Source organism: Mytilus californianus, unplaced genomic scaffold (genome assembly GCF_021869535.1).
Source record: "Mytilus californianus isolate M0D057914Y unplaced genomic scaffold, xbMytCali1.0.p SCAF_10, whole genome shotgun sequence".
Classification (NCBI taxonomy): Eukaryota; Metazoa; Mollusca; class Bivalvia; order Mytilida; family Mytilidae; genus Mytilus; species Mytilus californianus.
The window spans coordinates 60,549,781-60,573,439 of NW_026262582.1; the positions used below are offsets into that span (position 1 = coordinate 60,549,781).

The 23,659-nt window shown below is 31.7% G+C and overlaps 1 protein-coding gene across 1 annotated transcript in view; it reads right to left on the reverse strand.

Moving 5' to 3' along the window:
* Window positions 1-23,449, reverse strand: part of LOC127719115 (uncharacterized) — a 56,586-nt gene extending 33,137 nt beyond the window's left edge. The window contains exons 1-2 of the mRNA XM_052225139.1: window positions 23,317-23,449; window positions 1,565-1,617 (exon numbers count right to left, since the gene is read on the reverse strand). Coding sequence (XP_052081099.1) covers window positions 1,565-1,617; window positions 23,317-23,411 — 148 coding nt within the window. The 5' untranslated portion in view covers window positions 23,412-23,449. The remainder of the gene's footprint in view (window positions 1-1,564; window positions 1,618-23,316) is intronic.
* Between the last annotated feature and the right edge of the window lie 210 nt (window positions 23,450-23,659).

The window sequence follows — 23,659 nt, forward strand, 5'->3', positions numbered from 1 at the left end:
ATGTTCAGGATTATATAAGCAAACAAAAATGACTTTCAAATTGATGTATTTTTTAAAATGTTTGTATGCCATCACATGATAAATCGAAACAATAAGGAAATTGATTTTTGGCCATGTAGCATTACTTTTGTTTTACATGCTTTCTGAACTGTTCCACTAGAATATTTGTGATAAGATAAATTGGACATAATCATAATTGCAATAATTTTGGAATATGTAATAGTATTAAAACTGACAGAGGAAAAAGGTATAATTCATGAACAAAACATTCTTTATCAGTTTGACTGTCATGACTGTAATGAATAAGACCGTTGGAATTTTCTTTAAAATTTCTTAAAGTTTAATCATGTCGAGTACTTTTATAAATGACTTTATCATCCTGTTTTTTTTTTATCGTGGTTGAAACATTGATGGAGTAATTATTTTCTGTTTCCTAAATGTACTTATTTAATTATTTTGTGAATATATTTAATATTATAAAAATTCACAATTATTAAAACATCCTATGTGGCAAAAAACATTTCAAAGGATTTTCAAAATAAAGTTTATTTCTTTTATGTCATAATAATCATAAAGCAATTTCAATGTAGAATGAATTTATTCTGTGTCTTAACCTTAACATAATTACTGTACTTTCATAATAAATTTATTTTATATATTATTATATAAAACAAAAATCGCATTGAATGTAGAATAAATTTATTCTGTGTATCAGCCTCACCATACAGATAACTTTACTTTCAAAATAAATTTATTCTACATATTATTATAATCATAAATTTTAAGTCACTTAGAGTGTAGAATAAATTTGTTCTGTGTCTCAGCCTCACCATATAGATTACTGGACTTTCAAAATAAATTTATTTTGTATATTATTATAATCATACATCACATTGAATGTAGAATAAATTTATTCTATGTTTTTCTCGAACTTATAATAGATGTTAAGGCTCTATAAAATAAATTTATTTCATATATTATTATAATCATAAATAACATTGAATGTAGAATAAATTTATTCTGTATTTTAGCCTCACCATACAGATAACTTTACTTTCAAAATAAATTTATTTTATATAGTCATGCATCACATTAAATGTAGAATAAACTTATTCTGTTTTTCTCGAACTAATAATAGATATAAGGGCTCTATAAAATAAATTTATTTTATAAATTATCATATACAGAAAGCACCATGCATTTAGAATAAATTTATTCTATGTTGCATCCTTTACAGAGAGTTGACTAAAAATTTCCAGCTAAGTGTAGAATTCAGTATAAATTTATTTTGAAATGTAACAAATAAATACTAATATAACAGAATTGTCTTCGTTTTTCACCTTTTTTACTCAAATACATGGGTTATAGAATAAATTTATTACATTTTGGTCCAAATTTAGCCCCTAATTGCACTTGTCAGAAATTAGAGGGAAAAAAGAGGAAAATTAGTTTTTTCCTTTTTTATTTTGCTCCCAGTTGGTCGTTATCTCCATTTCCTCAGAGATAACAAAAACGGGTAATTTATTGTTAAGTTTTCATTTAAACTTAACAAAAATTCACTTACTTGTACATGTACCATTTATGTCTTCATAGTCCGAACAACAATACTCTATGTTCCTATAGTAATAAAAATATATGCATAAACATAATTCAATTACAAATAAGACAAGAATGATGTTCGTTTCTATGCAGTACTTTTCTGTTTATTACGTTAAAACTCATTTTGTACTGTGCAGATACATCAGACCAACTTTATGTATTTATGTATCTTTCAGAAACGTTATCATGTCGCCACAAATTTCATTTAGCTCTATGACTAATGATAACCCTTAATTACCTCCTTAACTAATTATATATAACCTGACATACATGTATAACACAATGAAGATGGTATCAAAGAGTATTAAAATGCCATTCGTATTAGTATGTGCAGTTAGTGGCATGCTGCTTTATATCTTGGTACTCAGAAAAGGTTCTTTCTTGTTAAAAACACTGTGTTGTGTCTTTGGTTTATTCAAGTTTAATTGTGTTTATTTGTGATCTGTCTGGTAAGGAAAATAAATAAACTACAAAAAAGAAAAAAAAGTCATAGTGTTAAAACAGCTTAACCATTGATTGTATTATAACGGTCATACTGTTGCTTTGTATCCAAATCTTGAATGATATATTGAATTCAATGAGATGGTTAAAAATATTGTAGTATCTTTAAACTATATTGTTAGAACTATACCTTTCTCCGTCCTCACATATTGTACTGGTATGGCCTTTTAAACTATTCCCTTTATCACTATAGGTTGCAATTCTGTAAATATAGACAATGCAATTTCCCATAGGAACTCCCTTTGCGGCTAAAACTGTGACACTTTTACTATGAAGTTTCGTGAAAAATAATATCCTAGAACGGAAAGTTTATATGCACTACTATTTTATTCAAAGGTCAAAATATAGGGCTGTGCGGCATATTTTCAACATTTATATGCCCTGAACTTCTAAGAGTTTAAACTTATACTAAAATTCTATACTACCCTTACCTCCATTTTTGGACCTCCTAAGAATTAAAATTTAGGCGCTACCATGTTTTTCTATACTGGTTACATTCCCAAGTGATGTCTCTATGAAATGAAACACAGAGATCATAAATGGGAACCAGTACGTTAACAAATTAACATATCTATGAATATTATATATCTCCCCAAAAGAGGCGTGGTTTGAAAAACAGCTGTATTTACAAAGTGCAACCTATACAAACATTTATTCAAATAGAAAACACTCTAAAAACACTTTTTCTCGCAACAATACTTATTTATCAGAATTATAGTCTTAAAGAAATCACTGCATATACTCTAAGTTTCCCTTTACAGTACATTGTATACCCCTACCCCTGTTTCAATTTTTTAAAGAATTTGAAAACAAGACTTTAATTATTGCCAGCTTACCCTATGTGCATGTTTTCTGACATAAACTGTCTAAAACCTGTTTGAAAATATTCTGATAACAAATTGAAAGCATTTCAAAATACTATAAATGTAATGTTTAGTAGTTAATCATTCCAACATTCAAGATTATACAAAGTATCCAATCCTGCCTGTGTCTCCAGTCCACATCTTACTGTATGCCTATTTGTCAATGAAAGTTCACAATTTCTGCCTCAAATGGTCAGTTTAGAATTCATGTTACAACAGTATCATCCCTAACCATATATCTAACATAAGTTAGTTAATATATGAACTAGAAGTGTTTAAACAAAGCCATATTTGCAAAAGGTGTATTTATGAAGATATCAGTCTGGTGCATAAATTCACTAAAAGTTTGATAGAAATGACTGCTTACATCTGATTTTTGCATAACTTCCTAGCACAGTTATTGTTTTCTTTACAAAAGACCTTTAAAATAATAAAATCATAGCATTTAGAAGTTAAATTATCTGTTTTATGACCCAGGGGGAGGCATTTTTCTCTGTTTTTTGCCCCTGGGGCCTCACATTTGCTAAATTTTTTCCCTGTTTCTAGCAATGTGGAATATTTGGTACATATTTAGGATAGAACACACTATTTAAGTTTTATTGAGGTCTTTTTGTAATTCTAGCTTGTACTTTTTATGCCGCAGTCACAAAAAAGTACATTTAGGTGTTACGGCTTACTTTTGGTTTATCGACAGGACAAAAGTACCCCACCAAAAATATTTAAGAAGGATCAATGAGTTGCAATGACTGCGAAGAGTAAATATAAGCACTTCTAAACAATTTAAATTACAAATAGGCATATATTATGAATTTATTTTTAATTCAGGGCTTTAAGTAAACAATGCATACTGTAAACTGTGAATTTATGCTGACTCATCATAGTTTAGACCCAGGATTTTCTCAATCTTCATGAAATATTTATAAAACTTCATATTTGAGTTAAATTCTTCAAAATCTCTGAGATAAACAAGATTTTGTGAAATTCTGTATGTTCTAATTTTTAACCCTATATAGGTTGCAATTCTGTAAATATAGACAATGCAATTTCCCATAGGAACTCCCTTTGCGGCTAAAACTGTGACACTTTTACTATGAAGTTTCGTGAAAAATAATATCCTAGAACGGAAAGTTTATATGCACTACTATTTTATTCAAAGGTCAAAATATAGGGCTGTGCGGCATATTTTCAACATTTATATGCCCTGAACTTCTAAGAGTTTAAACTTATACTAAAATTCTATACTACCCTTACCTCCATTTTTGGACCTCCTAAGAATTAAAATTTAGGCGCTACCATGTTTTTCTATACTGGTTACATTCCCAAGTGATGTCTCTATGAAATGAAACACAGAGATCATAAATGGGAACCAGTACGTTAACAAATTAACATATCTATGAATATTATATATCTCCCCAAAAGAGGCGTGGTTTGAAAAACAGCTGTATTTACAAAGTGCAACCTAAAACAAAGTATTAAAATTAAGTAAATAACTGACATTGTTTTGTAGTCGACAATGACATCATACACAAACTGTATCAAATGACCCAAAAGTCGGAAGTATTGTTATATTAATTCCTACAAATATATGTCATTATACATGATATAGCCAATGAAAAAGGTACAGATCGGATGCGTCTGAGTTAAATGGGTTGAATACTTCCTTATGATGATTAAGTACTCGTGCATTAACTTTAAATTGAAAAAAAAAAACTTATACAGGCAGATTTAAAGGCAATGTTATAATTATTTTCAAAATTTTGTCGTCATTTAGATTCATCTATGATTTGTTGAAAAACGCACATATTTTTCTTTTCTTTTTTTCTATAGCTCAAATCTGCACGAATGGATATGTTCTATCCTAAGTAACCCGGGTGTTGACATGCTGCTGTGTATTTCTGACAAGGGATCAACAATTTCAGATATCCGAAAAGTTTTGAGATGACAGTATATAAGAAGGAAGGGAAAGCATGTTCGGCCAGTAAAGTAATAAGATATTAACTAGTGAGAAAGTAATAAAGCATGAATGCCAAAATCCACAAAATATTTCTAAGGTTTAATGGCACATTTGACAGTTATTCAAGATATGTTTTTAATTTGAACATAGGGTAAACTGCTGCATACTGATTTTTTATACAGAACTTTTAAAAATTAAACAATATAAATTACGACTTCAGTCTGAGAAAAACAAATAATTGGATGTAGATGTGTTGTATACCGTAATGACACACCAGCACAACTACACAGAAAACCTAATGATACATAGACATAATAGAGGTCTACAATAGACAAGTGTCTTTTCCCAAAATCAAGCTCTTAATCATCTAATATTTACTATATTAAGCTCTTTATAGTCTTTTTTCGATATCAAGCTCTAAACTAATCCGAGTCTGGTAAAATGGTGATACTTATTGTTGTTCCGGTTTTTCTTCTCATAAAATGTTTTCCCACATCGTTTTATAATTATTGCCTTTTTCTTACTTTTTCCATTTATTTGTGTTGGCCTTTCCGTCATAATCTTTATCATTTGTTTTTGTTTTTGTTTTGTTGAATTAGGTTGCTTGCTAATGTTTAACAACTGAATATCTACATTTTTAATCCTTGTGATGTTGCATTTTGATCATACTTGCTCGCCCTATTTCACACATACAAACACACATGCATTGTTTATGGTGATGAGATACTGTTTTTGTTTTTTGGTTGTCTTACTTTTTGCTCCATTTGTTTGGAACATAACCCCTCTCTGAGGGTTTGAGACGTGCAAAATCGGGAAAACTAATTCCAAATGATTCATGAAGGGTAAAATGTTTTCATTCAATTGAGAGAAATTGTTTTTATGGGGTTTATTTTGTCATATGCCTTATTACCTAATTAACGTGGTGTGGTTTAATGAGGTAACATAGTACATACAATTATTGTGTTATCATTATCACAAATCGTCTTTTATGCCCAGCAAGCCTTGCATATAATCGGGGGTTGTGGGTGCAGTTGTATACAGAATAACTTATATTTTAGATTGATTTATCGTGTTTATAGGTTTCATTAAGTAAAAATTGGAGACCGCTTGTTATCAATTCGAGTTTTTTTAAATTTCAATTAAAAAATAAACGAGCCTTAGGCTTGTTTGTTATTACTATCTAAATTAAATAGCCAGAGATATTCATTTCTTTCGAATTGCTAAACCTATTCATATCATGGTTAATACTCTCTTTGTGTTAGATAGAGCAAATCCGCAACTGATCTACTTTCCACATACCAGTATGATCTCATAGTTCTTATTCCGGCGTCGAATCATAGCATTAGATATCCAAACATGTTGTGTACGCTTCAGAATGCTATGAAACTTGAACAAAACAAGATTTTCAGGTTAAAAGTCCGAGTGTATTTTATACCGAATTAGACTATTTACCGGATTTGTAATAACATAAGCAACACGACGGGTGCCACATGTGAGGCAGGATCTGCTTACCCTTCCAGAGCACCTGAGATCACCCCAAATTTTTGGTGGGGTTCGTGTTGCTTAGTCTTTAGTTTTCTATGTTGTGTCATCTGTACTAGTATTTGTTTGTTTGTCTTTTTATTTTTGGTCATGGCGTTGTCAGCTTGTTCCTGATCTAGGAGTTTGACTGTCCCTCTGGTATCTTTCGTCCCTCTTTTATACAATTTTAGGAAACCCGTTGTCACGAGGGAGATGTATATTGTTTTAACCTTTTAAAGTCATCAATGACATAACGAATAGCCAATGGTTATGTCGCAATATCGGTTCATGATGCTGTATAGGCCAATCCAATAAACGCATTGTAGGATCACACTCCGTGCAGTGTGATACAAAACATTTACCGTCATGTGTGAAATAGACGACATGCAACAACCGTAAGAGAAAATGCTGCATTTAATTTAAAACCTTCTCAAATTCAAATTCAAATAAATGTTAATTATAAAACTATTTTAGATTTTACAGCTTCACAATAGTCGTTGAACTCGTGATCGTTCATATTTTATATACATAATGACCCATATAGTACTGCAACCAGAGTTCATTTTTTAAAACTTTAATGTTCCGGAAGAACACACACCTAAATTATATATCGATGGAAAGAGGAAAACGTGTACAGTAAGAAAAGTTTGGTCGTAAAAATCCAGAGTGGTCACATTTTTATGAAATTGAGATCAAAGGTCAGACCTAAAAATATCAAAATTTCAACCAGAAGGCCAAAAAGGAGAAATTTTCTGACATTTATCAATAGAATGATACAAAAACGGTTCAATCATAAGCATATACTATCGACGATGTTAAAACGACAAATTTTACAACTTGAATGAAGAGCTGCCATTACAAAATGGTGTTGATCTGGAACCTTCTGATTTGTTTCCATTTATGACGTAGCAAAAGAAGAGGTGGCCTTGACCTTTTCACATCCATAAAATTTCATATTGCTTATATTTTTTCACTACAGTATATATTACAGAATTATTTTCTAAACTATAAAATACCAGTTTATCAAATTATTTCAATATTTTTTCTATCTTTGAAAAAAACAAAATTCAAGCACTGAAACAATGTTTTTAATTTTGCATCAAAAAGATTGTGTATTTTGTGAAAATTAGTATCTACTTATAGATAAATACATATTGTGTATTTGTAATGTCTAGACAGATCAGTTATAACACAAAAAATACCATAGTCAACCGAGGCGAATGCGAGGTTAAAAAAATATCATGTGTGACTTGCATTGATTCAGCGTTTGGTTGAGTGTAAAACAAAGTCAGTTTGGTGCATAAACATCGTCTTAGTGGGATTATCCTGGTAAAAAAGTGTAGACTCGTCAATATTTTTAGGGAAGTGATGGAAAATAATACAATGTAATGCCAATTTGCTAATGTTGTAATTTAAAATGTGTCATGACCCTTGTATAACTTGTCTCTTAAAAGCGACATACAATAGCTCTAGTCTTCATTAAATATGTATATGGATCAATCTCTTCGACATCATATGCGGATTCAGTACGCTTATAAACATTACAACACACTTCCCTTTTTTGACACGAACAAGTTCGGCGCAGGACAGAGTTTGTTCAAAGCAAACACAGCTTTTGAGCACAAAGATTTACCTTCCCAGGTACTAAGTTAATCTTGTAAGTAATCTGATGACAGTTGTCCCATGAAAAATGTTGGGGTTTATTCATTTTTGTCTTCCCAGTCGAATTTTTGAAAGAATTCGGAACACGACCAGGACCTCTCTTACTTTTGGTATAATGAAACAGCCGCCAACGATGATGCTCTGTCAGTCAATTGAAAAGTGTTATCTTGACCTCTCTTCACTTTCATCTGACGCATTCTGGAATCAATTGTGAATTGATAATAAAATTGAGAATGGAAATGGGGAATATGTCAAAGAGACAACAACCCGACCATAGAGCAGACAACAGCCGAAGTCTGCTCGTGCCATGGAATGAAACGTTCCTTACTATCAATTGTCTCTGTTTTGGTGACTATATTATCGGCACCTTAGGCTTTTTGTATCAAACATCCCCCTTGGTTTTTTGAAACAATGCCATCTGGAGCTTAATTACCGTCTTGATTCGGTCAATCTCGTGCATGGCAATGCCTGTCATGTATAGTCTTACCTCTGCTTTGGAAACACAAAAGCCATGTGAGTACAAAGTTTATATCAATGTTCGTGACCCCTATTCCCATATTCATGATATAACTGCACGGCCAATCCCAAATGTAATGGGGCGAATGTTGCTACAGAAACGATTTATTTTGTAATAGCCATACATTTACGATTTTTTGTTATCTTTAGGGACAATATACGGTTCAGAAGCGCCTTTGTGGGATTTTTCATCAATTAACTAACAAAAGAACTTCAGAAGCGATGCGGGCATCTTTTTCATAGAAACACACAACGAAGACATAGCTCATAAGAGCGCTGGTGGCAGAGTGAAGTAATTGTTGTTCTTTTAATGTATCCTTGATATCTTCAGACACATCTTGGTGTAATTCTGAAAGACTTAACATAGACTTCAATTTTCCTGCAGCAGATATGGCATCCCCTACATTGAGTTCAGAGCCAAACTCTATATTTGATATCCCTTGGCCCCGCTGTGTCTGAATTGTAAGGTGTCATAATATCTAGTTAGTTTGTTCTGGAGTTTGGCAGTTTGGTAAGCATCAGAGACAATCTTGGGCAAAAGTGATCGGTATATGTCGAGGATGTGCTACATGACAAAGGCCTTTTTTTTATATAAAAGAACAGATCATCACTAACAATCGTTATCAATGAATTGACAGCAAGTTCAAATTCTAATTTTTCAGTAACTGTTTTACCTGATTGCACAGGTGTTGACTTCAATAAGTACTTGGCAATGCATGCTGAAAGGTAGACTGTATTTGAAAATAAATCTGTACTCGAGATTACTAGTATCTTTACCATGCCATGCATGGATAAATGATAACTAACATTAGAACACCCCAAAAGACTGTCAACACGTTCAGACGACTCAGTTTTGTGAAGTTTTCTGTCGTTTTTAAAGGTCGTGCTTTTACACAAAAAAACCTGTTTTCATATCCAAACTACAAGTAGTAAACTGAGCGCGAGATCGAATAAAAGTGTCAGGTTGTGAGGATACATGTGGATCAGTTTGATCACATATATGGCTTTCCGTTGTTTCTAATTTAAAGACGCAAAAATTTTGCCTTCTGGTGTAAGTCTTATAACATCACTGATGATTCACAAAAGAGGGACGAAAGATATCAGAGGGACAGTCAAACTCATAAATCGAAAGTAAACTGACAACGCCATGACTAAAAAATGAAAAAGACAAACAGACAAACAATAGAACACATGACACAACATAGAAAACTAAAGAATAAGCAACACGAACCATACCAAAAACTAGGGGTGATCTCAGGTGCTCCGGAAGGGTAAGCAGATCCTGCTCCACATGTGGCACCCGTCGTGTTGCTCGTGTTATAACAAATCCGGTAAATAGTCTAATTCGGTAGGCCACATTCATGAAAGGGAAGGGGATTGTAGTCACGACGTAAGGAACATATCCGATATCATCTGTGAAACGGTTATTCCATAACGGTCAACCAACTTGTGATGGCGTCCGTAAAATTTACGAAGGGATGATTTCAACTTCACCATTTGGAACTCTTGTCTTAATAGCTTCCTTGTGAGCAGCAACCCTCTATCAAGAAAATCATGATAGGAAATACAAGCACGGGAATATCGTATCAATTGGGAAATATATACCCCGTATGCAGGTGCTGCTGGAATGTTGCACAACTCTTTCGCCCAAGGAAAGCAGAATATCAAGAGAAGTTGGTTGTAGCATCACCTTGTCATACACCAAATCTCTGCTAAACTTCAAAAGTACTTTTTCGCCGACCGCTTGCGTGCATTTTAATTGCTCTGAGGTTGAACATTGACATACAATGTTTTTTTTTCACACAATTTCAACTAGTTATTGTCCGGAAAAACAACTTATCCGAAGGATTTGGTTAACTTTTATAAAAAGTCAAAATGTTATTAACTAGAATATAACTTATTTACAGAAAATACACGAAAGAACTACTATATATATTCAAATCTCTCAAAAATAAATTAACTTATCCTAGAAAATGTACATAATCACATCGAAACTATCAAATTCATTGTTAAGGAAAAGATAAATGGTGGAGCTGTTTGACGGATAGGAAATTTCCGTAATTAAAAAAGGTACAAATGATGTTTTTATTTTTGAGTTTTTGACAAAATTGTTTGGAATTTGCCCAACAAAATTTGCATGCAGTATCGCAATAATATATTTTGTACTCTCAAATGTCAAATACTGTTTTTGAATCATATGTTTTCTCGTTTTCAAAGAAAATTGTGTTAAATTTCCATCTGAAAAACAGCCAACTTTAAAATTGAAATTTTTACTCGATAATGGTATTATATTTATGTCTTCATCTTTCCAATGATCCTTGATGATATGTGCATCGAAAATATTTACTTAAATAGCGGGAAATTTCACAAAAACATTTAGTTTTTGGATTTTAAAGTGACTACCAAAAACCGTAAATTGAGGGGTACCCCATTAAAAGGCTAAATGACAAAAATGAGACCATGGAAACTTTTTACGACCAGACGGAAATTAAAATATAGATATTATTCTATCATTTAAAACAATTTGTAGCCGTGTGTTATTCCGGAACATTAAACTCGTTAACTAAGCGTTTTTTTCGAGGTCAGTTGCAGTACTAATAAGCGTTGTGTTTATATTAAGACATAAATGTAAGGAAAGTAACACTAGACCTAACTTCTGTGTCGACATGACTTATCATTGATATGATCAACATTATAAATCAACTGTTTACAAAACTTTAAAATTTTCGTGATTCTTAGAATGGTTTACCCCAGGACAAGATTACCTTAGTTGCATTTAGATAAACCTTTCGGAATTTTGGGCCTTTATAACTTTGTTTTTCGAGCGTCACTGATGAATCTTTTGTAGACGAAACACGCGTTTGGCGTATACATTTTTAATCCTGGTAACTATGATGAGTTTATTTATAAAGTGTGTGCGTAGGAAAGTTTTTTTCTGGATGTAGTACAACAAGGAATGCTCAAACCTTTACAGTTCGAAGCCAGTGAAGTAGGAATACGTATAAACATTCGGGCTATATTTCATAATGGATCTACATTTAGTCAAGTTCATCTAAGGTTAGCTTTATTTGAATAAGACAGAGGGGACCTTAGCTTTTAATTAATTTCTCAATTCAGCAATTGCGATTTTGAAAATAGTTATTATAAATCATTTAAAAGGCGTTGCACTGACTACTTCCCCCGGTAAGTAACAGTTCGCTAGCAGTAGTATTAGGTGGTAGTATATGGAAAAAAAACAATTTAATATCTTCGTGCATCTGAACCGGTTTGCTGTATTAACCTTGATATGGAGATATCATGACTAAAAAGCTGACAGCCAAGGATTTGAAAAAAAGGAGAACATTTAGGAGCTTAATGACCAAAAGGAACATAGACGGAAAAGGTAACTTAAATCTCAAATCAACTTTACTTGAGGGAATTGGAACATTAGTGTTTCTTACAATTTCTACATTTATCAACACATATTTTGAAGTTGTTGTTATATAAATCATGTATATGCCGATGGATGCACTGACTGCTACCTGATGACACCCTGTGAGACAGTTCACAGCAGCGGTATCGACCTTGTATCAGCAAATGAAAATGAAAATAACACTATGTAAATTGAGTGCATCCGTAGCGCGTTTATGGATTAACTTTCCTCAGGAATGTTAAAAATTTGATGATTTTGAAAATTCGTAGCAAATTGAAGAGGTATATGACCAAACGGTATCTACAAAAATAGATAAATCTATCTAAGATCAATTTTGCCCGAAGAAGTTGGAGCATTAGTGTTTCCTTTAATTTCTGAATTTATCAAACACGTTTTTGAAATAATTATTACAATTCCTAAGGCACTGACATTTTACCGGATGATACCCGTTATAAGTTAATGAAAATGACACTTTCTAGATACGTTGTGTTTGAACTTTAATCAACTTTGACATTTCTATTTTATTTTGAGCAGTCGTTACATATATGTAACATTTATGTAACGTATTTGAGTCGAGCGTCACTGATGAGTCATCTGTTGTGTGTGGGGTTTGATGTGTGTGATTTTATATGAAACATACTTAAAAACACCAATTAAATAACATTTGAATCGAACTATTTCACTGTTTACCTCATAGAACAAAATGTAAAACGCAGTATGTATTCGAAATTTCCAATGTCATTGCACATTAATCTATGTTCTCACTCATAAATAATGTTTACTACGCAAAACAGCATCACCTAACGAATCCGAACACTTATCTTGATTTATAAAAGTATGATACCTCGACAGGCACAAAGTTTTTTTTTATTCGACATGTATTTCTCCTTAAACCAAAATAACCAAGCATTTCCTAATTTAAACTAATAAAAAGCTTTATTGCTGTACATCAATTGGTCAATGAATTAAAAAAGAAGAGTGACAACAGATTTTTTTTTTATTAAGAGAGAAATTTGTTACAAGCATAACAACACATACAATCTAACATATATACATTTTAGCAACAAATTAATACTGAATGAAAAACCTATTCAATATATCAAAAAATAACTTGACAAATGAAGGGATCAAACAGGCCAATAAAAGATGTGTAAATGTAAATATACTATAAGCAGCACAAAATGTAAGATTTTCATTATCTACAATTCCAAATACAATGCTTTTAATTCAATGTTTAATCCTACTTAATATCAGTTCTCTACTGAATTTAACGTTCCTATCCTTTAGCAGATAAGTGGACTGCATAAATTGTATTAAAACACTTACATATATAATGTAATTCAAGATAGTGTGTAAAAAAGGCATCAAAGTGTATTTTTTCCTGACATTTCTGATACTTTTTGTGTTTGTTTGATAATATTATCCATGAACCCATAGCATTTCTTGAATCGTTATTGTTTTTATAAAAAAACGTTTCACGTATTTTTTTAAAGGTAACTGTATTAAACATATCTGTGATATTGTTCTCTACTTATAATGATGCATCTCCAAAGTTGCAGGGACTAAGCTTTGGTATTGTTGAGCATGTTGAGCGTAACTACAAGCAGCTTCAGCTCCACACTTTTTGCTTTTCTGGCTGCTGGATTCAATCATTACCTCACAATACGCATAACAGTTTGTGTTTCGACCTGGTAATATGTTGTCATCAATGGTATGGTTTATATGCATTCTTTTCTTTTGTTCAGATGCGTTTTGATTTCCTTTGTCTGAAGCTCTTAGAATTCTGTTTTCATCATTGGTAATTGTTGTGTTTGGTGTATGCCTTCTTCTCCTGAACTGCACACAAGCAAAACAGACCCAAACCAGCAGTATAACTCCTGCTATTCCTCCGCAGTAGACAATCCACTCCAACTTTAGCACTGTAAAAGAATAAATGCATATGTATTTATTTTTGATGTAGCGTTTGTTTTTGTGTGTAAGTGTGTAAAATACAATATTATGCTCGGAAAGATATTCTTAAAATAGAAACATAATGACACTCAATGGGTCGTTGTCTAATGTAAATTAAACCAATCACATTATTATCTTGGGAAGATACCACACTAAATCGCTCTTTTACTACAAGTACTTACCAGATTAACAATAATGTAATCAAACATGTAATTAATCCCTATTGAATATAGATTATAAAAAAAAATCAAACAACAGCAACATTTGTTATTGTAAAGAACACGAATTCACAATAAAAGATTCACGTGGTGAATAGCATGCAATGATACTTTTAGCCATTTACTCTTTTTCAAAATGTCATTTGGCTTGATTATGTATCAATATTATTAAGTCTTTCCATTTTTCCGTGGAAAGACCTTTTGGTTTTGTTCTGATTATTTTTTTTGTTCTTCCGCCATACCCTTTTCTTGCAGTATAAAGTTGTTTCGCAAGATGTCGTTTAGATATTTTTGATATATAAATCGAACACATGGAACAGTTATTGCGCTTTTGAAACTAACCCTGTTAAGCTGAAGATTGTTTTATTGTAAGAGTTATCTCCCCAAACACTGTATGTCTTGTAAGTGTATATCCTCCGTAACCAAAAAGATAACTACAAAATTCTTTTTCATATATGTTTGTTACATCCTCAGGAATATTTGACTGATTTGGATCAAAGCGGTCAGGTAAAATCGTATAGAATTGATCTGCTTTTACCAAATACATGTTTCGATATGTTTTTGTTACTCATAAACCGTTAGCCGTATAAACCTTTGATTCTTTTTCTTTCACAAAATGTTGGCTGACATATGACCTTGCAAAATGTCAACCGGAAGTGACCCGGAGTAAACCAGAAGTAGCCAATTTGAACTTATTTCATGGAAAAGTACCTAAAAACAATATCTATTTTTAAAAAGCATACATAAACCTATCATTTGTGTTCGAAAGTGACCTTCAATAAACCAGGATAAGCTAATTTTCTACCTTATTTAAAGCAAAACTATATAGAAACCATATACATCTTTGGAATCAGTGTAAATGAAGCTATAATATGAGACCGGACATGACATTTTATTAACGGGAGTTGCAAATTATTTCCAATTTAAGGGTAAAGTATATAAAAACCATTAATTTTTGGAATCTGTCCAAATAAAGCTATCATATGAGTCCGGAAGTGTCATTTTCTAAACCGGAAGTATCAAATCTTCTCCCTTATTTCAGACAAAATTTTACAAAAACCATATATTTTTTTAATAAATATGAAGAAACCTATTATGGGACGCCAATAAAAACTGGAAGTGTCTTCTTATCAATTACTTAGGAAATTGATATGGAAATACCTTCAATTGTTCAGAGGAACAATTGGTTTTTAATTTATACTAGTTTTTATGAACAAATCACCGACGATTTTTTTTTAAATTAGATAAACATGCAGCAAAAAATGCCGTTATTACTAAAACCATGATTATTAATAAAAATGAATTATTTTCAGACTTTTTACACAAATGAAGAGTATGCATTTGAAGACGATGTTCCAAATGTTTTTTTTACAAAAATCCGTATGTGTATATCTTTTGAAACAACAAAGAAATGTAAAAAAAAACGAAACTTTCAGTAAATGTCTAAAATTTCGACCCCTTTTATTTATAAAAGTATTGCATGAAGGTATGTTTTTTTATAGAAGCATATTTGAATTCACTAGGGGAAAAACAGTTTTTTTCGGAAAAAAATCAGCATGCAATCGAAACTGTATCGTATGATATTTGATAATGGGTTCCACTGAGTGATACTCGAGTATTTGACTACTAGCTGACATCCCTAAAACATACTTACATTTATAACATTAACGGACATTTTTTCTACACAAGATGCACAGTTGGCCAATTAATGTCTCTGTGGTGTTGATAAATGCAAATATATTTGCAAATGCAAACCTTATTAACCAAAAATGGCAAACAGAATAGCCAAAGTTATAGTTATTTCCTTCAATTGATAGAAACGTTAAATTTCTTTAAGATGTATCAAATATTTCTCGATTGATCACACATAAGTGAAGTGTTACCCGTCTGTGTTTCATCAAAACTCTCCCCTGTAGCTCTAGTGGAATACGCGTTTTTTTTTTTTATACAAAGGATATATAACTAATGTAAGATACTGATTTTATGTTCAACAATAACTGAGTTTTCGTTTAGATATCAGTTCAACGGAAACATGTTTAGAGATGAAATTAGAGTATACAAATGTGTACAAGTTTGCATCTATTTTTTTGATATACATTTTTTTTTTAAATTATAGTAAACAAAAAACATTATACCGATAAGTGAAGTATCCTCTTGGTATTCGTAACTTAGCTCTAACCAGCGATACTCCGAGTATTCGTGTACTTGTTGACATCCCTTAAAACTATTAAACATAATTATGTCGTTCAATGGTAGAACCAATAATTCTTATTTAGATGTATATAATATATTTTGACTATTAACATGATCAAAACTTAAGCAAAATTGTTACCCGTTTGTGTATCGGGAAGGCCCTTCTCCTGCGTTCTTATGGAATCATCTGTGTTTTCTACTAAGAATATATTACATAACGTCTGTAATAAACCTATGTTGTATTGAGCAATAGCGTGAATATTGTTTTGATCTAAGTCAGTTAAATGGGAATAATTTTCTAACAAGTAGAGATTACAGTAAAAGAAGTTGCTGGCGAGGTTTACATATATCGCTTAAACTTAGATTCTGAATAGGAATTTTTTAATTTCGAATAAATAATGCAAGTCAAGCGCCTTAATACATTACATACTAATGTGCATATTTACTTACAAAAGTTCTTAAGCAGACTATCAGAGCCAAAAACCCAAAAACATTGATATATTCCCATATAGGAATAGAGTATTTATCTAAAAGAAATTAAAACATCGATATCGAGAATCCATGAAAGTCAAAAGTACACATATATATCCAGTTGATTGACGAATGACCTAAGAAAATACAGATGATATAGCCATGTTCACATCTAATATAAGTATTTGGTTACTTACACGGCAAATTCAACCTGAAACTTACAATGCGTTACACTTGGACTTGAAGCTTAAGGTTTATTGACACTCACCCTACCGGAAAACAACTCGAAAATAAGATTACTGAGTCTTTAGTAATCGATGTAGTGTTTTGTGGACTTGTTCGTCTTTTAGTTTTTTGCAATGACGTTGTTACTTTTTACCGACTTTTGAGTTAAGAATATCTCAGTGGTATGGTCCCTCTTGTTTCAAGTAAATTCGTTGTTTAATTAACTAAATTCCAAATAAACACCTCTCTACTAATGGATTAATTGAAGAGATAGAGAAAAAGAGAAATTATTTCATTGTCTAATCTGTGTGTGATTATAAACTAGTCAAACTTTAATTTCAAAAGTAATTACTGGTGCTTGGAGAATCCGGCATGACCCTAAAAGGCATTTTATATGATAACATTCTTTAGCATTTTGAATTGATACAAAATTTAAGTGAAAAGCCAAAAGTTGTACTAAGAGAAACACATCACTGTTCTTCTGGCCTGACTTTGATGCATGTACATGTATTTGTACTTTTTTAGATTAATTGTCAACTTTTATTCATAGTGTATTATATGATACAATATATATTGAGTTTATAAAACCCTATTTTATTGAGTATACTATCTATAAAAACCAAAAGTTGTCGGTTTATTTATACTTATGAGTTTGAATGGTCACGTGGTATGTTCCACCTTTCTTCGGACAATATATAAATAACATATAGCTGAGAGGGTGATAAAGCAGATTGTTACTCCGGGAAACATTGTCAACTGAGAGGTTATTTAATTTATTATACTGAATGTTCTGTTATTACTGTCTATTAAATTTCAAATTCAAATTCAAATACAAAAAAAAATAAAATAATCGTCTTGTACAAAACAATCATCTGTATTTATAAAAGCGCACACTTGAGCAAGCGTCTCCGTGAAGGGTAATAGAGTATTTGGCATAGGATAGAGTACATTTTCTCCCTCGTATTCACCAATTAGAATCTGGCACTTTGACATGAAGTATAATAAAATAGAAATAACATTAATCTTTCATCTTTCATCTCATTATACCTTTCTAATATAAAAAAAATATATTGTTTTGAGAAAACAAATAAATCACTTTTGAATCAAAAATTGCTTGCCTGACAAAGTGTAAGCAAAGTGATAATTCCTGGCTGTCACAGAAAGGCTTTCATCCTTTGTTTTGGTGGTTGCAGCAACACTTTCTACAAGCGTAATATAAACAATTGAAAATTAAGATGCAAATCAGTTGGAAATTGTGCGTGTGACAAAGTGAGAGAGAGAGAAGCAGGTAAAAGGCTTACTTTTTGTTATAACAGAAGAATACCGTAATTTTTTAACAATAAATCCATCATAAAAAGCGAACAGTTCTTATTGTACATGCTTTTAATGATATTGCACAATATTAAAAATATGTCACACTCTATAATGATATATTGTATTGAACGTCGAAGACCAAAACGGTAACGTAAAGGTCACTTGCCCTGAACCTCATGTGGAATTATCTCCATATAATAACATTCATTGAACGTGTTGAGCATGTTGATAACAATCATTCAATAGGTAGGTGAGAAGTAGATTTATTTAATGTGTCAGCAGAACCTTTTATCCAAGGTATTATTGTGTGTTCAAGTTGAAACATGCACATTGTAGATGTGCATGATTGTGAATAAAGGAGATATAATCTGATAATTTCTTTTCATCTGATTGCTTCTTGTTATGACAAAAGAAGAAACTGAAACATTTACCCGTCAATGCTTCAGGAAGGCTGTTCTCATTAATTTGAGTAGAAAAAGCAGCGTCTTCTACAATGATATTACATAATTATGTGTTATTAAAGATAGTCCTACTGATAGGAAAAGTATAAAGAAAAATGTCTGCACAAAAATAAAAGGTCGAAATAAAATAATCAAAATTCTGACTTTGAACGCTAATAAAAAAAAAGAATTTAGATTATTCGTTTGATGTAATAACGCTGTAGGCAATATTTAATAAATCGTAGGTCTTAAAATACCTTTTATGTAGTTATTGAATGGCTTATGATTAGCTAGAAACAGCAATTACAAAACAAAAGAAGCCCCTGTCTATTCAGTACGATAATATGATATAAACAGTTTAACTTCTCCTTTAATGTTTATGTATGTTTGTCTTGTACAAGTGAGAGGTTTAGCTAGCTATAACACCAGTTTAAACCCAACTTTTTTTTCGGAAAATGCCTGTACCAAGTCAGGATTATGGCAGTTGTTTTTCATTTGTTCCGTTGATTGAGAGCTTTTGATGTTATCAGTTTAAATTGATTCCCTCTTGTTGAATTTGCCTTTGTGTTCAGTAATTTTGTTTTACCTTTTTCGTGGGGAGCTATACTCGAATGTAAAGTTACGTTCCAGGTACAAATGTACAGTTGATACGAGGACACATCGCTTGCACGAACATTATATATATCTTCAAGTTCACCTACAATTGTTAGGTGGACGATATTTGACCTGTCTTTTGAGGTCAGCTCACTTCAATGCTACAGTTAGGTAATCAGTATTTTTTCAGAACTCCATATACATTTGCAATGAATTTATTCTATTTTTCATCATAACCATGATAACGATAGCAAAACCAATCATGATCAGATCAAAATAAAGTCGTAAGAACTGGTAAGTAAATGCTGCTATAGTCTGAAAATACCTACCGCCAATTTCAAACTTTGAAACGCACCCATTCACATGACCACACCTGCGTAAATAAAAAAAAAAAACATAAAAAAATGGCATTTCAGGAGGAATAATATATTAGCATATTCACGTTCATTATATTTGAAACCTAATTATCTGATAAACATTGCAATGGCTATCTTACCTTGAGGATCTTGCCTTGATGGATAAAGGAAATTCACACGACTGGTGCTATATATGGAACAAGAAATGCTCACCCTTTCGTGGCACATCAATACAGCTTTGTTTGTTGTGGGGCTCTAACTGCTCAATCATTTCTTTTTATGTAGTGTTTTGCGGACTTGTTTGTCTTTTTGTTGATGTTATTTTTGTAGTTTGCGATGGCATTGTCATTATTATGTTGTTTTAAAATCATTGCGGTTTTTTATATGGTAAGTTTCAATTGATTCGCTTGTTGAGAGTTTGAAATACTAGTTTTTGTTTTCTTCTTTGTAAAGAATAAGTTCAAAATATGCATAGAGCTATTAGTTGATCCATTTGACATATATCAATTATGTCACCTCCTTTATCACATTACTCTGATGATACTATGTGGTCCCTTTAGTAGCTTATAGTAGCGACCCTTGAAGAAAAGTCCCTATTAAATGAGGTCTTAAATGGCCGTTTTAATAAAGATTTAAAAACAAAACGCATCTCCTTATATCTATGTTTAGCTCATATTAATTGAAATAACATTGTGCCGACTTGAAATGAAAGTGTTCATAATCGAAAATTACCAATGCGGGTTTTAACAATGAAAGAATATAGTCTCAAATTTACAGGCCAGTAAAGGCTCACAAACATTTTCAAATTTTCAATTTATCGTAGTTACTAATACAATATTAATGAAATTATTACTTTGTTTTAAAATCATAGCAATTTGTTATGCTGTGGGTAGTTATTGATTTGCCTATTGACTGTTTAACACACGACTATTTATTATAACATGTATAATGTCCTTCTCTTTATTAAACTTGTTCACAATTTGCACTCAGTTATTATTTGACCCACTTATTACTTAAGAATGATGTAAACTCCTTGATATTAATGAATATAATGATAGTGTGTGGTTATCTAGTGGTTACTTTTATGTGTGCCTTTGAACTAGGATCATATTTAATTCGATTGCTATAGTCTAAAATGGGTATTTTCAGATGCAGATTGTGTCTTTCTATGTTGTGATGTTACACTATTGTTTCAGATAATAGTGAAGGGAGGTACCTATTAAAACGTTTAAACCCGCTGCATTTCTTTGCACCTGTCCTAAGTCAGGAATCTGATGTTCAGTAGTTGTCGTTTCTCGTTTTTTATAAAGATAAGACCGTTGGTTTTTCCGTTTAAATGGTTTTACACTAGTCATTTTTGGGGCCCTTTATAGCTTGCTGTTCGGTGTGAGTCAAGGCTCCGTGTTGAAGACCGTACTTTGCCCTATAATGGTTTTCTTTTACAAATTGTGACTTGGATGGAGAGTTGTCTCTTTGGCACTTATACCACATCTTCTTATATCTATTAAACACAACACCGAATTTCTACAGGGTGCATATTTTTTTCTTTTTCATTTACTAGCCACATGATTACATTTTAAAGAAAACGATGATTTGGGTCACCATCAGAACGTCGTCTTACAGACAAATCGTGAAATTACATAACATATATGTTTAAATATGAAAGAAAAATTTAATTATTCATTTTATTCATATTTTTCTTCTACCGTTCTTTAATCTCACTACAGTTGCAACGGTCCAAACATCTTTCTCCAAATCTGTTTTTCGGACAATGGTAACATGGTTTTCCCATTGTTGACATAAAACCAATTGCGCACACTGATAAACACATGAACAAATATGATTAAATGAAACTTTATGTTATGAACCAGATTTCAAGAAATAAACCATTTCGAAAGGTATGTTGTTCGTTCAAGCATGAAATGTGGAATATTGTACATTAGTTCAAAGCTAGAATGCTCAGATTGAAAAAAAAATATGTTGAGAGGTCCACTGACTATTTCAGCCGGATAAGTTTATTCTTGAAAACAAATTACGAACTTCGTGCTCTAAAGTTGAAATTAAATAGCTTTCATTCCTGATTGGCCAATATATATATTGACAGGACCAAAATGAAACGAATGAGTCGTACAAGGGAAAATACCCATTGTAAAGCACTTGGTACGGCAATAATCGATTACTAGGCTAAAGGCCAGTCTGACATTGAAATTGTACATATTTAGATATTCTCAATTGAAAGCGTAGAAACGAGTTTGAAATTTCACAGATATCTGAAATACAAATGTCACAAATCATAATACGGTATTGCATTGGGAAAGTACTGCCGTGTGTGATTGATGTATGCTTCTACGTTCAAAAAGTAGTTCGATGTACCCTGAAAAAAAGCTTTGCATATCCATCATTCCCCATGACAAATGTTATTTCATAAGTTGCTGAAAACAATAGAATCCTCAAGTATGAACAGAATTCATAGTTATACATTGTAACATGGTATACATGGTATAGTTCTAGCGTGCAATATGTTTTGGAGATTGACTACAATAATTGTCAATAAAACAGACTAATTCATGGAAAATATCTTGTAATGCATTTTATGCAGAAATAAGACTCAGCGTTGTTTTTCCAGCTCTATCATGTCTATGTTTTGCAGACCAGACCCAAATCCTTCCGGTTTGATGTTGTCATCTTTAAATGTCAATGCCTCTCATTTGATTTGCACAGAACTTATTTGTATTTTTTCAAATAAGCAAGATATACAAGAAAATAGACAAAATAACACATTCTTAATATATGTTAGTTATCCCCATTTCCTCGGAGATAACAAAAACGAGAAATTATTGTTAATTTTTCATTTAAACTTAACAAAAATTCACTTACCTGTACATGTACCATCTATGTCTTCATAGTCCGAACAACAATACTCTATGTTTCTATAGTAATAAAAATATATGCATAAACATAATTCAATTTCAATTAAGACAAGAATGGTGTTCGTTTCTATGCAGTATTTTCTGTTAATTACGTTAAAACTCTTTGTACTGTGCAGATACATCAGACCAACTGTATGTATTTATGTATCTTTCAGACACGTTATCATGTCGCCACGAATTTCTATTCGTTCTATGACTAACCCTTAATTACCTCATTAACTAATTATGTATAACCTTATATACATGTATAACACAATGATATTGGTATCAAAGAGTATTAAAAGGACATTCGTATTAGTATGTGCAGTTATTTTCATGCTGTTTTATATCTTGGTACACGGAAAAGGCTCTTTCTTGTTGAAGACATTGTGTTGTTTCTTTGGTTCATTCAAGTTTATATGTGTTCATTTGTGATCTGTCTGGTGGAGAAAACAAATAAACTACAGAAAAAAGGCATAGTGTTCTAACAGCTAAAACATTGATTGTATTATAACGGTCATATTGTTGCTTTGTATCCAAATGTTTAAAAATATATAGAATTCAATGAGATTGTAAAAAATATTGTAGTATCTTTAAACTATATTGTTAAAACTATACCTTTCTCCGTACTCACATATTGTACTGTTATTGCCTTTTAAACTATTCCCTGTATCACTAAAACAAAGTATTAATATTAAGCAAATAACTGACATTGTTTTAAAGTCGACAATGACATCATACGCAAACTGTATCAAATGACCCAAAAGTCGGAAGTATTGTTATATTAATTCGTAAAAATATATGTCATTATACATGATATAGCCAATGAAAAAGGTACAGATCGGATGCGTCTGAGTTAAATGGGTTGAATACTTCCTTATGATGATCAAGTACTCGTTCATTAACTTGAACTTAAAAAAAAACTAATGGAGGCAGATTATAAGGCAATGTTATAATGATT